Below are 15,200 nucleotides of genomic sequence, written 5' to 3'. Positions count from 1 at the left end.
AACTCCCTCCCTAACAGCACTGTGGGAGTACCTTCATCACAAGGACTGCAGCGATTCAAGAAGGCGGCTCACCACCACCTTCTCAAGGACAGTTCGGGGTGGGCAATAAATGCTGGCCTTGCCAGCGACGCCCACATCCCGAAACAATTTTTTTTTAAAGCTGGGAGGTGCCAGAGTGTTCCTCCCTGCTCCAAGCACTGCTGCGGGGGATTGCCAGCTCACACTCGGCTCTTCCACCTCTCCAATTCGGACTTATCCGAGAGGCGAAGCCGGTAAAGCAAGTGACCAAGATTCGATCTCCAATGTAAGGCAAGCTGCCTCTGGAGGTGCGACAGGTGCTATCAAGTCAACTCTACTATTAACTTAAAGCTCAAGGCGCAATTTCGAGTGAGACTGCCATGTTTCCGACATTACAACAGTGGCTACACGTCAAAAGAATTTCATTGGATGTAAAGCGCTTTGGGACGTCCTGAGGTCATGAAAGGCGCTATATAAATGCAAGTCATTCTTTTATATCGACGAGCACCGATTGGAATATTAGTCTGCTAAAATTTCACTGAGTCCTCTTAGGAGGTTTAACGCTTGTGGTAAATTACTTCTCAGTACATAATGCCGTTAGTTTGTCTGACTCCCATAAATGGAATCTTGCTATTCCCTAAAATGAATAAAAATATAGCATTACAGCTGATTGATATGAATGGGGGTGTAAACGTTACATCTGAGGCACACCCGGCAAAAGGTCTCATATACCCAGAACAAGTACACACAACAGATGGCCCCATGTGCCTGGATCAGGGACTTACACATCCAGAGCACTTAACAGAAAATCATTGCATGTTCTCCTGTCCACATCTGTTAAAAATATGGGACAGAGAGTAGCCTAAATTCCTGACATGCGCTCATGACATTTGCCGGGAGCACTGGAGACGACCCCTGGGGTTTTTTTTGTTGTGATTCCCTTAAGTGATTCTCTAAAGGGACATCACTGAAAGTCGCACTCGAGTTTGATCCACCTCTGTCCACGACCTGGGAATGTCACAAGTCCCTTTTGACCTCATATCCATTTTGATGAGACAAACCTCAGGCAGAAAGATATCCCGAGGAGAAAAAAAAGCAACATGTTCTGGAGGCAGTTGCAAATGGTTTCAAATTGGAGTCTGAGTACTGTTTGAATGGAGACTTATTACTGATTGGAATAGTTGTGGAATATAAACTTGGTTTGAACAACAGTACGATTGCTGGTTGCTGGATAAAGGGCCGTGAATAATTAATATAATGAAACAGAAACTGCTGGAAATATGCAGTAGATCAGTCAGAAGCCTTTTATAAGATCTAACAGGTTCCCGCCTTACTTTGGAACAGTTTGCAGGTTGTGCAACCGATTCTAGTCCTCTCTCTGTTGGAGCATCTGTTGTCTCCTCTTCTTTTTGATTCTTGCTCTCTTCTACCCTACAAAGGGGTGTATTCCTCTTCAGATTGCAGTTGTGAAACATTATCCCGTCTTTGCTCTTTACACATGCTCGTGGGCCTGCTGTGCATTGCCAGCATTTTTTTCTTTTTATCAGGGATAACTAATCCAGCAATTTGATGATTTCTTTTGCTCCTTAGGTGGTCCAGGAGAAGGGAAGCTGTTCCCAGGAGATCAGATTATAAAGATTAATAATATGCCCCTGGACCTTATTTCCCAGGAACACATTGATAATATTATCAGGTGATGATCCTTTTCATACATTCAGTGAGTAGAAAGTTTTATTAATTACAAGCAAATAACATCATTGATGGCCCCCATCTGAGGATCTGAATGAGAAACGTGAAGGGACTTTAGCTCCTTATGTGGCTCGGTGTCAAATGGTGTTTGATAATGTTCTGTGAAGAGCCTCGGGACGTTTTACTACATTAAAGGTGCTAAGTAAATGCAGATTGTTGTTGTTTTAGCAACAAGCTCACAAATAGAACAACTTTGATCGAGGAGATGTGAGCAACTGTGTGTTCTTATTTGTATAGGGAGTTTGTAATCAGGATTGTATAGGGTGCCCCGAGTCTCCTTAGTTATACACCAATTCATCCAGCTCCCAACAGGATTCTCTACACAACCAGTGAGCTATGTACATAGTTAATTTCTCCATATTATTACATACAAATTTTAAATTCTCCATTACATACACATTTTAATTTCTCCATTGCTTACACAGTTTAATTTCTCTATTACATACACAGTTTAATTTATCCATTACACACAGTTGAGTATTCCATTACATACACAGCTGAGTACTTCATTACAGTCGAGTAGACCGTGATTTCACTACTGAGTATGCTATTAGATATGCAGTTGAGCAGAGCATTTCTAAAACTTTTGGCTGTTAGTTAGAGAATGTAAATTTCATGAAGCTAAAAGCTATGTATATAATGTGCAGATTCAACAAACACGGAGCCTCTCTTGTGGGACCTGTTCTCCGATCAATGCTTCCAGTAGCCAGGTCTGAGTGCAGGTTGGGGGCAGGATCACTGAAGAAACTCTTAGAAAACCTCACCTTAAAATAGCATTGGTTCGGATTCTGTTAAAGGTGTAATCCAGGGTCTCAGACTGGCAGTGTTGGCTGAATCAGTGCCCATCAATCCCATCAAAGGTGTCTGGCTAGACCTCCAGTTCTGCCCAGGAGAGAGCTGTGTGGCTGGGGTACAATTAGTGTAAAAAGCCTCACCGCAGTCAAAATTTAAGCACATGTAAAACGTGGGAGGCAGTGCTCGTACAAGCGAAATATGCAAAAGTAACTATTGTTGGGGTTAAGAAGTGTCCACCCTTGGACACATTGTAAACTTTGAGTTATACTGCATGCAGCGTCAAACCCAAATGGTGTGAGACTGCTCCCTTCAGGCGAGCTCACTCTACTTCTATCTGGGCTGGAGAGTGACTATGTACTGCAGCCTTAGTATCACTGTGAGCCGGGAGCTCTTCTGATGCTGTGAATGACAGAGTGAGAGAGATAAGCTGAGTAGGATAAATCATGTAGGTGTGTGCTGCTGTAAGTTCGAGCTGGTGATCTTCTGATGGGCTCTCCCAGTGGGTGAGATGCCATGCCAGGAGCACAATTTTGCAAGATTTAGCTAGGCGTCATTTTCTCTATTCTGTACTCACATAGCTTTAATGTTTTTCCAATTATTTGTTGCAGGGAATGTGGTAACTCAGTCACAGTCACTGTCCTTCGAACTACCTTAGTAAGTATAAATTTTAACTTTTGGAAGCAGAGCTTTCCAGCATTATTAGTGATCATCAGGGCGAATTTCCCCAGGACTTCTTCCATTGTACCGCTGAAAACTGGGTTTGCATTGAACCTCTGCTGAAGTAACTCTGGCACAGTGGGAAAAGTCTCGGAAATAATTTGCCTTCTGTGTTTCCGACTGTGTGTAGTCATTAACTAAACTCTTCAGTCACACAGCTGCTCTGACAGCTTTGAATGACATGATACTCCACTCAGATGCAATGGACCAGTAGCTGGGATCTATGCTGGTGCCATCCATATCTGCAATAGGCACTTGTACCAGTGCACAGGAACGTAGCAATAGGCCGATCAGCCCCTCAAGCCCATTCCCCCAGTCAATGAGATTATGGCTGATCTGTTCCTGAAGTCCATTTACCCATTTTCGCTCAATATCCATTGATACCCTTACCTAGCAAAAACCTATCAACCTCAGTCTGAAAATTTCAATTGGCTGAGCATCCACAACCTTTTGGGGGAGAGGGTTCCAGATTTCCACAAGTCACCTTGCACCATAGCACCTTGGCGAAATTGGGCTTGGGCAGAATGGGGTGAGTCAGTCTGGCACTTCTTTTTCAATGAGCGCTTGATGAGGGCAAATGACAGACTGAATTCTGGTCCCAGAGTGGCCCAAATTCAACCAGTTCATGTTAAAAGGGGTCGGCTAACTTTTCAGTGGAGATTTGCCTCATGTGATGTCATGCTAAACCATACAATCCAAGGAGATCCCAGGCTTCATGCAGGGTATATGTGGAGATGTGATCATTAGTCTCAGAATTTCCTGAGGAGGGGAGCCAAAATAGTCAACTGGAACTTCAGCTTTCCATGACTGGACAGAGGTCCATGCTATGAGTGGACATTAGATGAGTTTCAGTGCAGTACTGAGGGGAGTGCGGCATTGTCGGAGGTGAGATGTTAAACCGAGGCCCCATCTGCCCTCTCAGCTGGACGTAAAAGATCACATGGCACTAATCGAAGAAGAACAGAGAGCTTCTCCCCAGTGTACTCACCAATAGTTATCCCTCAACCAACATCACTAAAACAGAAATTCGAGTCCCTCGTGCTTTTTCGGTGCTACGGTTGCCATTCTGAAGCAGGCGCTAGGCCAATAACATATGCAATTAACGGGCCTAACGTCTGCTCTGGTCACTCTTGCAATTTTGGTTTGTGTCTAAGGCAGCCAGCGCCAGTGCTAATTAGAATAATAGAATGATTACAGCACAGAAGGATGCCATTCGGCCCGTCGAGCCTGTGCCGGCTCTCTGCAAGAGAACTTAAGCTAGTCCCACCCACCCCCTTTCCCTGTACCCCGGCAAATTATTTTCCTTCAGGTACTTATCCAATTCCCTTTTGCAAGACACAATTGAGTCTTCCTCCATCACCCTTTCAGGCAGTGTATTCCAAATTCTAACCGTTCATTGCGTAAAAAAGGTTTTTCCTCATGTCGCCTTTGGTACTTTTGCCAATCACCTTAACTCTGTGTCCTCTCGTTCTCGACCCTTCTGCCAATGGGAACAGTTTATCTCTATCTACTCTGTCTAGACCTTTTATGATTTTGAATACTTCTATCAAATCTCCTCTCAACCTTCTCTGCTCTAAGGAGAATAATCCCAACTTCTCTAGTCTGCTCAAGTAACTGAAGTTCTTCATCCCTGGAATCATTCTCGTAAATCTTTTCTTCATCCTCTCTAAGGCCTTCACATCCTTCCTAAAATGCGGTGCCCAGAATTGGACACAATACTCCAGTTGAAGCCGAACCAGTGTTCTATAAAGATTCATCAGAACTTCCTTGCTTTTGAACTCTATGCCTCTATTTATGAAGCCCAGGCTCCCTTATGCTTTTTTAACCACTTTCTCAATCTGCCCTGCCACCTTCAACGATTTGTGCACATATACCCCCAGGTCTCTCTGTTCATGCATCCCCTTTAGGATTGTTACCTTTAGTTAATATTGCCTCTCCCTGTTCTTCCTACCAAAATGTATCATTTTTCTGTGTTAAATTTCATCTGCCATGTGTGCATCCTTAATTGCCTACGGGAAAACCAATGCTAAACAGCAGGGAATTAAAAAAACGTAAGTGTTTACCATAATCACCAACTCTCCTAGTCCCGAGATCTCCGATCTCACTCCCCACTCTGACCTCTAGGCACCTCCGATCTCCCCCAGCCCTGACCTCATCGCCCTCCACGTCCTCTGATAACACTCCTGATCCCCCAACAATACTCCAATCCCCAACGATCTTCTTCCCCGACCCCCCGAAAGCCCTCCGATCGCACTAAAAAGTCCAACCGCTCCTCCTTCCCTGCGATCCTCTTCCCCATACACTCACCTGAAAATTGGTGCACAAACCTGTGTGTGCTCCTATCGCTGCGCCATCTACATGATAATGAGGTCTGAGGCCCAAAATCACTGGTTCATTGGACCTCCCCATTTGAGCGCGGGCTTTTAGTACTCTGCAGGTAAGGCGTCCAAAAATGGACACTACCTAATTTCCAGGCTATTATCTTGTCTTACTTTCATTGCTTTTGTAAAGTGGCTGCTGCACTTCCTACGTTACCCCAGTGACTACCTCAAAAGTAATTCATTGGCTGTGATGCGCTTTAGGACATCCCGAGGTTCTGAAAGGGGCGACATAAATGCAACTGCTTTCCCTTCCTTATTGCACCCAGTTGGATCACAACCTCCCTGAAGTTAATGGGCTCAATTTTCCTCTTTGACGATTTTTGGCGCCCAGGAGGATTAAAGGCTGATTTTTTTGTGCTCGAGTGCGGCGATAAAAAAAAGTTGGAACTTACGGCAAAGTAAAATTTCATTTTGGCGCTGCGGTATCCGAAGTTAAATCTGGGGATGGAGCTTCAAGTCCGTGCCAAAAGCTGAGGTTGCCAGTGTAATGAGAGACTCACTGAGGGAGGTTGCCAGGGTAACAAGAGACACGCTAAGGGCTGAAGCTTCACCATCTGTGAGTTGAAGTTCCACAGCCGGGGCTTGCAGCGGCAGGGGAGGTGGGTGGGGGAGCGATTGCCTGGGATTGCAGCAGGATCGGGGGTGGGGTGGGGGGCCTGGGATTGCAGCAGGGCTGGGAGGGACATTTGGCCCCGGATTGAAGTGGGGTGAGCGGGGGGTGGGGGGGGCTGCCATTCGGCCCGGGATTGAAGCAGAGTGGAGGGGGGGCTGCATTCGGCCCGGGATTGAAGCGGAGTGGAGGGGGGGCTGCAATCGGCCCGGGATTGAAGTGGGGCTGGGAGCTGGGGGGCCATTCGGCCCGGAATTGAAGCGGAGTGGAGGGGGGGCTGCAATCGGCCCGGGTTTGAAGTGGGGCCAGGAGCTGGGGAGCCATTCGGCCCGGGATTGAAGCGGAGTGGAGGGGGGGCTGCAATCGGCCCGGGATTGAAGTGGGGCTGGGAGCTGGGGGGCCATTCGGCCCGGGATTGAAGCAGAGTGGAGGGGGGGCTGCAATCGGCCCGGGATTGAAGTGGGGCTGGGAGCTGGGGGGCCATTCGGCCCGGGATTGAAGCAGAGTGGAGGGGGGTGGGGTCCAACACCAGAACAAATAAGTAATCTTTAATGTAAAGAGATGCAAGGAACATACTCATACATGATCATTATAAACTATCTTTATGAACAAGATTAAAGTGCAAAGAAACAGCTCCGATAAGGATCTGAGCGCCGGTTTCCTTAACTTAACGAAGGGTTTTTCTGAACGGTACTTAATGCCACTCTGCGCCATCCTTAAAAAAAATCAGTGTTGGGGAAAATCGCTTAAATGGCCAAAAACGACATAAAACGGCGCGGAAATCAGTTTTCAACAGACCTGTGCCAAAAAAATCTGGCGTACAAAAACTTTGCTGCTGACAGTTGCCGCTGGTGTACAAACTTTGAGGAAAGTTGCGAAATCAAGATTGCTCAAAAAAAATCAGCGGACGCCAAAAAAATGGCGCCCACTGGTGGCGAAAATTGAGCCCTTTGTGTCTACATTTTTTGCTGCCAGATTATTTCAAGTATGAGTAAAAAAGTTTGAACCCATGCAATGAGTCTTGATTTCAATATGGTGAAGATGCAATATCTATCTATATAATATATTAAAAACCTTACATCAGTGCATACTTCCTGTCAACATAAGAACATAAGAAATAGGAGCAGGAGTAGGCCCTGCTGCCCCTCGAGCCTGCTCCGCCATTCAATAAGATCATGGCTGATCATCAACCTCAACTCCACTTTCCCGCCCAATCTCCATATCCCTTCATGACCCTAGACTCCTAAAATCTAATTCTCTCAGCCTTGAATATTCTCAGAGACTCAGGATCCACAGCACTCTGGGGTAGAGAATTCCAAAGATTCACAACCCTATGAGTGAAGAAATCCCTCCTCATCTCAATTTTAAATGGGCGACCCATTATTCCGAAACTGTGCCCCTGCGTTCGAGATTCCCCACGAGGGGAAACATCCTCTATGCATCCTCCAACCCAAACTGTACTGATCCCCCACCCAAACTGTACTGAACTCCCACCCAAACTGTACTGAACCCGCACCCAAACTGTACTGAACCCCCCCCCAAACTGTACTAAACCCCCACCCAAACTGTAATGAACCCCCCCCCCAAACTGTACTAAACCCCCACCCCCAAACTGTACTGAACCCCCCCCAAAACTGTACTAAACCCCCACCCAAACTGTAATGAACCCCCCCCCCCCAAACTGTACTGAACCCCCCCACCCAAACTGTACTGAACCCCCCCCCCCCCAAACTGTACTGAACCCCCCACCCAAACTGTACTGAACCCCCCCCCAAACTGTACTGAACCCCCCCACCCAAACTGTGCTGAACCCCCCCCCCCAAACTGTACTGAACCCCCCACCCAAACTGTACTGAACCCCCCCCCCCCCAAACTGTACTGAACCGCCCCACCCAAACTGTACTGAACCCCCCCCCCCAACTGTACTGAACCCCCCCCCACCCAAACTGTACTGAACCCCCACCCAAACTGTACTGAACCCCCCCACCCAAACTGTACTGAACCCCCACCCAAACTGTAATGAACCCCCCCCAAACTGTACTAAACCCCCACCCCCAAACTGTACTGAACCCCCCCCAAACTGTACTAAACCCCCACCCAAACTGTAATGAACCCCCCCCAAACTGTACTGAACCCCCCACCCAAACTGTACTGAACCCCCCCCCCCCAAACTGTACTGAACCGCCCCACCCAAACTGTACTGAACCCCCCCCCCCAACTGTACTGAACCCCCCCCACCCAAACTGTACTGAACCCCCACCCAAACTGTACTGAACCCCCCCACCCAAACTGTACTGAACCCCCGCCCAAACTGTACTGAACCCCCCACCCAAACTGTACTGAACCCCCACCCAAACTGTACTGAACCCCTCCCACCCAAACTGTACTGAACCCCCACCCAAACTGTACTGAACCCCCACCCAAACTGTACTGAACCCCCCACCCAAACTGTACTGAACCCCCACCCAAACTGTACTGAACCCCCACCCAAACTGTACTGATCCCCCACCCAACTGTACTGAACCCCCACCCAAACTGTACTGAACCCTCCACCCAAACTGTACTGAACCCCCCCCCCCAAACTGTACTGATCCCCCCCAAACTGTACTGATCTCCCCCCCAAACTGTACTGAAACCCCCACCCAAACTGTACTGAAACCCCCACCCAAACTGTACTGACCCCCCCCCAAACTGTACTGATCCCCCCCCAAACTGTACTGAAACCCCCACCCAAACTGTACTGATCCCCTCCACCCAAACTGTACTGAACCCCCCCCAAACTGTACTGAAACCTCCACCCAAACTGTACTGATCCCCCCCCAAACTGTACTGATCCCCCCCCAAACTGTACTGATCCCCCCCACCCAAACTGTACTGATCCCCCCACCCAAACTGTACTGAACCCCCCCCAAACTGTACTGAAACCCCCAGCCAAACTGTACTGAACCCCCCCACCCAAACTGTACTGAACCCCCACCCAAACTGTACTGAACCCCCACCCAAACTGTACTGAACCCCTCCCACCCAAACTGTACTGAACCCCCACCCAAACTGTACTGATCCCCCACCCAAACTGTACTGATCCCATTATAAATTCCTGTGTTCACATTTATAATGGAAACCGCCAGTGCAAGCAACAATTACACTCTCCTGCCACTGGGAGGTGCTGCAGCGTCATCACTTACAAGGGGTTGTAATTACAGCCTGGCATATTTACATACGTAGTTTTTATTATAAATGCGGACATAGGAATTTATAATAGAAATATAAAAATAAGGACAAAATGTATGACTTTATACTGGGGACTGAGTTATGTATGCACACCCTGATTCAATTATCCTGCACCCTACATTCTTGCCTCACCTGGAAGCTACTCTTGATTTTGGCTCCCTATACCAAGGGAGGTCGACTTGTGTCTATATAAAACTCTTGGGCCTGGAACTTCTGTCACGTATGAGAGTGTCATATTGCAAAGTGCAAGTCCTGCTTGCACTTGATTAGCTAAAATCATCATCATCATCGTCATAGGCAGTCCCTCGGAATTAAGGAAGATGTGCTTCCACTCTTAACATGAGTTCTTAGGTGGCCGTACTGTCCAATACGAGAACCACAGTCTCCGTCACAGGTGGGGCAGTAAAAGGTGGCTAAAATACCATATTTAAGAATCAACAACAACTGCAGCTGTACAGATGGGAGGAGTAATTCTGCCATCCCATCCTCTCCGTGGGAGTCACACTCGACGGTGGTATGGGCTGGAATATCGAGACCACCATGTTGTAACTGTCTCCAAACTGTGCTCCCTGCCAGGGCACCTCCCCACTGGCAGCATGCGATCACAGGATTAACCCCTGGAAGCTTACCAATATTCCAGAAGTATCTTAAGGAAAATAGAAAAAAAAGACAGGATGAAAGAAAGAACTTGCATTTTCATAGTACCATTCACGTCCTTAGAGTATCAGCTGTGGTTCAGTGTGTAGCACACTCACCTCTGAGTCAGAAGGTTGTGGGTTCAAGACCCACTCCAAGAACTTGAGCACATAAATCTAGGCTGACACTCCACTGCAGTGATGAGGGAATGCTGCACTGTCAGAGATGCTGTCTTTCGGATGAGACGTTAAACCGAGGCCCCGTCTGCTCTCTTGGTTGGATGTAAAAGCTCCCATAGCACTATTTTGAAGAAGAGCAGGGGAATTATCCCTGGTGTCCTGGCCAATATTTTACCCCTCAATCAACATAACAAAAGATACAGATTATCTGGTCATTATCACACTGTGGAACCTTGCTGTGCACCAATGCGTTTCCCACATTATAACAGTGACTACACGCCAAAAGTTCATTGGCTGTAAAGCTCATTGAGATGTTCGGTGGTCATGAAAGGTGCTATATAAATTTAACAGTAGTAGTGAGGTTGGGGACAGCATCAAACAAGAAACAAGGGATGCGTGCAATAAAGGTACAGCAGTTATCATGGACGACTTTAATCTACATATTGATTGGGCTAACCAAACTGGTAGCAATGCGGTGGAGGAGGATTTCCTGGAGTGTATTAGGGATGCTTTTCCAGATCAATATATCGAGGAACCAATCAGAGAGCTGGCCATCCTACACTGGGTGATGTGTAATGAGAAGGGACTAATTAGCAATCTTGTTGTGCAAGGCCCCTTGGGGAAGAGTGACCATAATATGGTAGAATTCTTTATTAAGATGGAGAGTGACACAGTTAATTTTGAAACTAGGGTCCTGAGCTTAAGGAAAGATAACTTCGACGGTATGAGGCGTGAATTGGCCAGATTGGACTGGCAAAGGATACTTAAAGGGTTGTCGATGGATAGGCAATGGCAAACATTGAAAGATCATATGGATGAACTTCAGCAATTGTACATCCCTGTCTGGAGTAAAAATAAAATGAGGAAGGTGGCTCAACCGTGGCTAACAAGGGAAATTAAGGATAGTGTTAAAGCCAAGGAAGAGGCATATAATTTGGCTAGAAAAAGCAATAAACCTGAGGACTGGGAGAAAGTTAGAATTCAACAGAGGAGGACCAGGGTTTAATTAAGAGGGGGAAAATAGAGTATGAGAGGAAGCTTGCAGGGAACATAAAAACTGACTGCAAAAGCTTCTATAGATATGTGAAGAGAAAAAGATAAGTGAAGACAAATGTAGGTCCCTTGCAGTTGGATTCAGGTGAATTTATAATGGGGAACAAAGAAATGGCAGACCAATTAAACAAATACTTTGGTTCTGTCTTCACGAAGGAAGACACAAATAACCTTCCGGATGTACTAGGGGACAGTGGGTCTAGTGAGAAGGAGGAACTGAAGGATATCCTTATTAGGCGGGAAATTGTGTTAGGGAAATTGATGGGATTGAAGGCCGATAAATCCCCGGGGCCTGATAGTCTGCATCCCAGAGTAATTAAGGAAGTGGCCCTAAAAATAGTGGAAGCATTGGTGATCATTTTACAACAGTCTATCGACTCTGGATCAGTTCCTATGGATTGGATGTAACACCACTTTTTAAAAAGGGAGGGAAAGAGAAAACAATAGACCGGTTAGCCTGACATCAGTAGTGGGGAAAATGTTGGAATCAATCATTAAGGATGAAATAGCAGCGCATTTGGAAAGCAGTGACAGGATCGGTCCAAGTCAGCATGGATTTATGAAAGTGAAATCATGCTTGACGAATCTTCTGGAATTTTTTGAGGATGTAACTAGGAGAGTGGACAAGGGAGAACCAGTGGATATGATGTATTTGGACTTTCAAAAGGCTTTTGACAAGGTCCCGCACAAGAGATTGGTGTGCAAAATCAAAGCACATGGTATTGGGGATAATGTACTGATGTGGATAGAGAACTGGTTGGCAGACAGGAAGCAGAGAGTCGGGATAAACGGGTCCTTTTCAGAATGGCAGTGACTAGCCGCAGGGCTCAGTACTGGGACCCCAGCTCTTTAGAATATACATTAACGATTTAGATAAAGGAATTGAGTGTAATATCTCCAAGTTTGCAGATAACACTAAACTGGGTGACGGTGTGAGCTGTGAGGAGGATGCTAAGAGGCTGCAGGGTGACTTGGACAGGTTAGGTGAGTGGGCAAATGCATGGCAGATGCAGTATAATGTGGATAAATGTGAGGTTATCCATTTTGGGGGCAAAAACACGAAGGCAGAATATTATCTGAATGGCGGCAGATTAGGAAAAGGGGAGGTGCAACGAGACCTGGGTGTCATGGTTCATCAGTCATTGAAAGTTGGCATGCAGTTACAGCAGGCGGTGAAGAAGGCAAATGGTATGTTGGCCTTCATAGCTACGGGATTTGAGTATAGGAGCAGGGAGGTCTTACTGCAGTTGTACAGGGCTTTGGTGAGGCCACACCTGGAATAATGTGTTCAGTTTTTGTCTTCTAATCTGAGGAAGGACGTTCTTGCTATTGAGGGATTGCAGCGAAGGTTCACCAGACTGATTCCAGGGATGGCTGGACTAACATATGAGGAGAGACTGGATCAACTGGGCCTTTATTCACTAGAGTTTAGAAGGATGAGAGGGGATCGCATAGAAACGTATAAGATTCTGACGGGACTGGACAGGTTAGATGCGGTAAGAATGTTCCCGATGTTGGAGAAGGCCAGAACCAGGGGACACAGTCTTAGGATAAGGGGTAGGCCATTTAGGACTGAAATGAGGAGAAACTTCTTCACTCAGAGTTGTTAACCTGTGGAATTCCCTGCCGCAGAGAGTTGTTGATGCCAGTTCATTGGATATATTCAAGAGGGAGTTAGATATGGCCCTTACGGCTAAAGAGATCAAGCGGTATGGAGAGAAAGCAGGAAAGGGGTACTGAGGGAATGATCAGCCATGATCTCATTGAATGGTGGTGCAGGCTCGAAGAGCCGAATGGCCTACTCCTGCACCTATTTTCTATGTTTCTATGTTTCTATGTTAGGTCTTTCTTTCTTTAGGACTATCCCATGGTGCATTACAGGCATTAAAATGTTGCTACAGTTTGTCATGCAGAGTGTGTCTGGTCTAGAAGAAGAAAGAAAGAAAGAAAGATTTGGATTTATATAACGCCTTTCACGACCACCGGCCATCTCAAAGCGCTCTACAGCCAACTAAGTTCTTTTCGAGAGTAGTCACTGTTGTAATGTGGGAAACATAGCAGCCAGTGTGCGCACAAGCAAGCTCCCACAAACAGCAATGTGATAATGACCAGATAATCTGTTTCTTTGTTATGTTGATTGAGATATAAAGAGGATAAGCTGTGAAGAAACCCTGCACGACATCTCCTTCAGCATTGCCACTCGCCACAGCCATGGCTCTGCCCCTGCCCGTGAAGGCCAGCACGTTTTCTTCCACGGGGGAAAGTGTGTGCAGGCGGCCTCAGCCTCCTCTGCTGGAGTTGTGGCCGATCTGCTCCCGCAAGAAAGAAGGGAGTGTGTTAATGACAGTCTCGTGGGGTGTTTAGAGAATGTACCTTTCGTGGTGAAATAGTTAGCATGCAGTGTGTAGGATGTGAGGTGTGGGGATGTGAGTGTTGCAATATTGATGTGTGAGTCTGAGGAGAAGGAGATGGATTCAAGTGTGGTGCAGTGATTGTTGGAGATTGAAGGGAAACAGAGGAAGGGAGTATTGTAAGTAGTGAGGCCAGAGGTGGTGGAGACATGAGCCATGCGTAAGAGAAGCAGTATTCGTACCTTGAAAGCTCTGCTGAGGTCACTGAAATTATTTTGACATTGCAGCCGTGTCCTGAGAGCTATGGTCCTAGCATTGACCTCCTGAATCATTTTAATGAGCTGCCAGCACCAACTTAACGTGCTCTCTGGGATCACATGAACAGATGTGTGCAGCCCGTGCCTTACCCTTGCGCTCCTGTTTTAGGGTGAAATCAAACTTCTAAACCTCAGTACAGAACAACAGTGCAGGGGTTTCCCAAGTACAACGCATTATCATCACACAATGTCAATACTGTGGTTTGAATGTAATGTTTTCTGTTTGTGTTCAGGGGCCCAAATCATCATTCATTACTGAAGAAAAACGAGCCAGGCTGAAAAGCAACCCAGTTAAAGTGCGCTTTGCGGAGGAAGTGATCGTCAACGGGCAAACACAGGTTTGTGCCTCCTGCAGACCGTTGCTCACTGCTGGGTCCTGTTTCTGGACTGGGCACCTATTGTTTTTCTTCAAAACGCTGATTGTCTGGATGTGTCCTGCCAGCCTCGAATCAAGGGAGGTGTATCAGGGAATCGTGGGCATCCCCTCCAACAGAAATACCCCCTTCTCTCAACAGCGATGCCAGAGCCGGATTGGGGGAGGGGGTGATTTCCTCTGCAGGTGTAGTGTAGGTGTAAATCTGTTTAGAAAGAACTGGTTTACGATTACACAGAACCCCAAGAATTGTACACAAATTAGAGCGGTGCGGTGCCTGAATTGATACCGGTCCAGTGACCTCAGCCAAGTTGGGGTGTCAGGGCTTCTGGCTTTAGTGGGACACAGTGGATGAGAACTGAAGGCTCGATTTTCTTTGCTGGTCTTGTTACGAACAATTTAAGATTGGTTTAATTCAACCATAAGTGTGCGATCACATTTCCTTACTCCAACTCAATTCTGTATCTTCAAACTAAATAGTTTTTCTGCCATGCAGTGAATGAAGTGTGAGGCACCAAGCCCGGATAGTCATCACTGATCCTGGTGAATTTTCTGGTGTCATGCCCATGTTAGTGGACAGCTGGTGGCATTGCCTCCCAAGGTCCCCAGTGAGATGTGAGTCGCAGTTTAATATTGTTGCTGCAAAGCTCCATTCACTACAGGGCAACAAATGTTTTGAGTTCAAAGATATAAGACGGGACTGGAATAAGGAAGTGATATCGCACATTTATGGTGAGATTAAGTCGACCTGAAATTGCTCAGGGACACGACCTTGGTAAGTACACCGGGG

At 46.7% G+C, this 15,200-nt stretch overlaps 1 protein-coding gene across 1 annotated transcript in view; it reads left to right on the top strand.

The window, feature by feature from the left end:
- The window catches only part of LOC139265788 (FERM and PDZ domain-containing protein 1), a 187,108-nt gene that overhangs the window by 32,260 nt on the left and 139,648 nt on the right, over positions 1-15,200 (top strand). Inside the window, exons 3-5 of the mRNA XM_070883650.1 lie at positions 1,609-1,711; positions 3,171-3,216; positions 14,271-14,375. Of these exons, the coding sequence (XP_070739751.1) occupies positions 1,609-1,711; positions 3,171-3,216; positions 14,271-14,375 (254 nt within the window). The remainder of the gene's footprint in view (positions 1-1,608; positions 1,712-3,170; positions 3,217-14,270; positions 14,376-15,200) is intronic.

The sequence above is a fragment of the Pristiophorus japonicus genome, chromosome 1 (genome assembly GCF_044704955.1).
Source record: "Pristiophorus japonicus isolate sPriJap1 chromosome 1, sPriJap1.hap1, whole genome shotgun sequence".
Lineage (NCBI taxonomy): Eukaryota > Metazoa > Chordata > Chondrichthyes > Pristiophoridae > Pristiophorus > Pristiophorus japonicus.
This window is presented reverse-complemented; position numbering and strand designations above follow the sequence as displayed.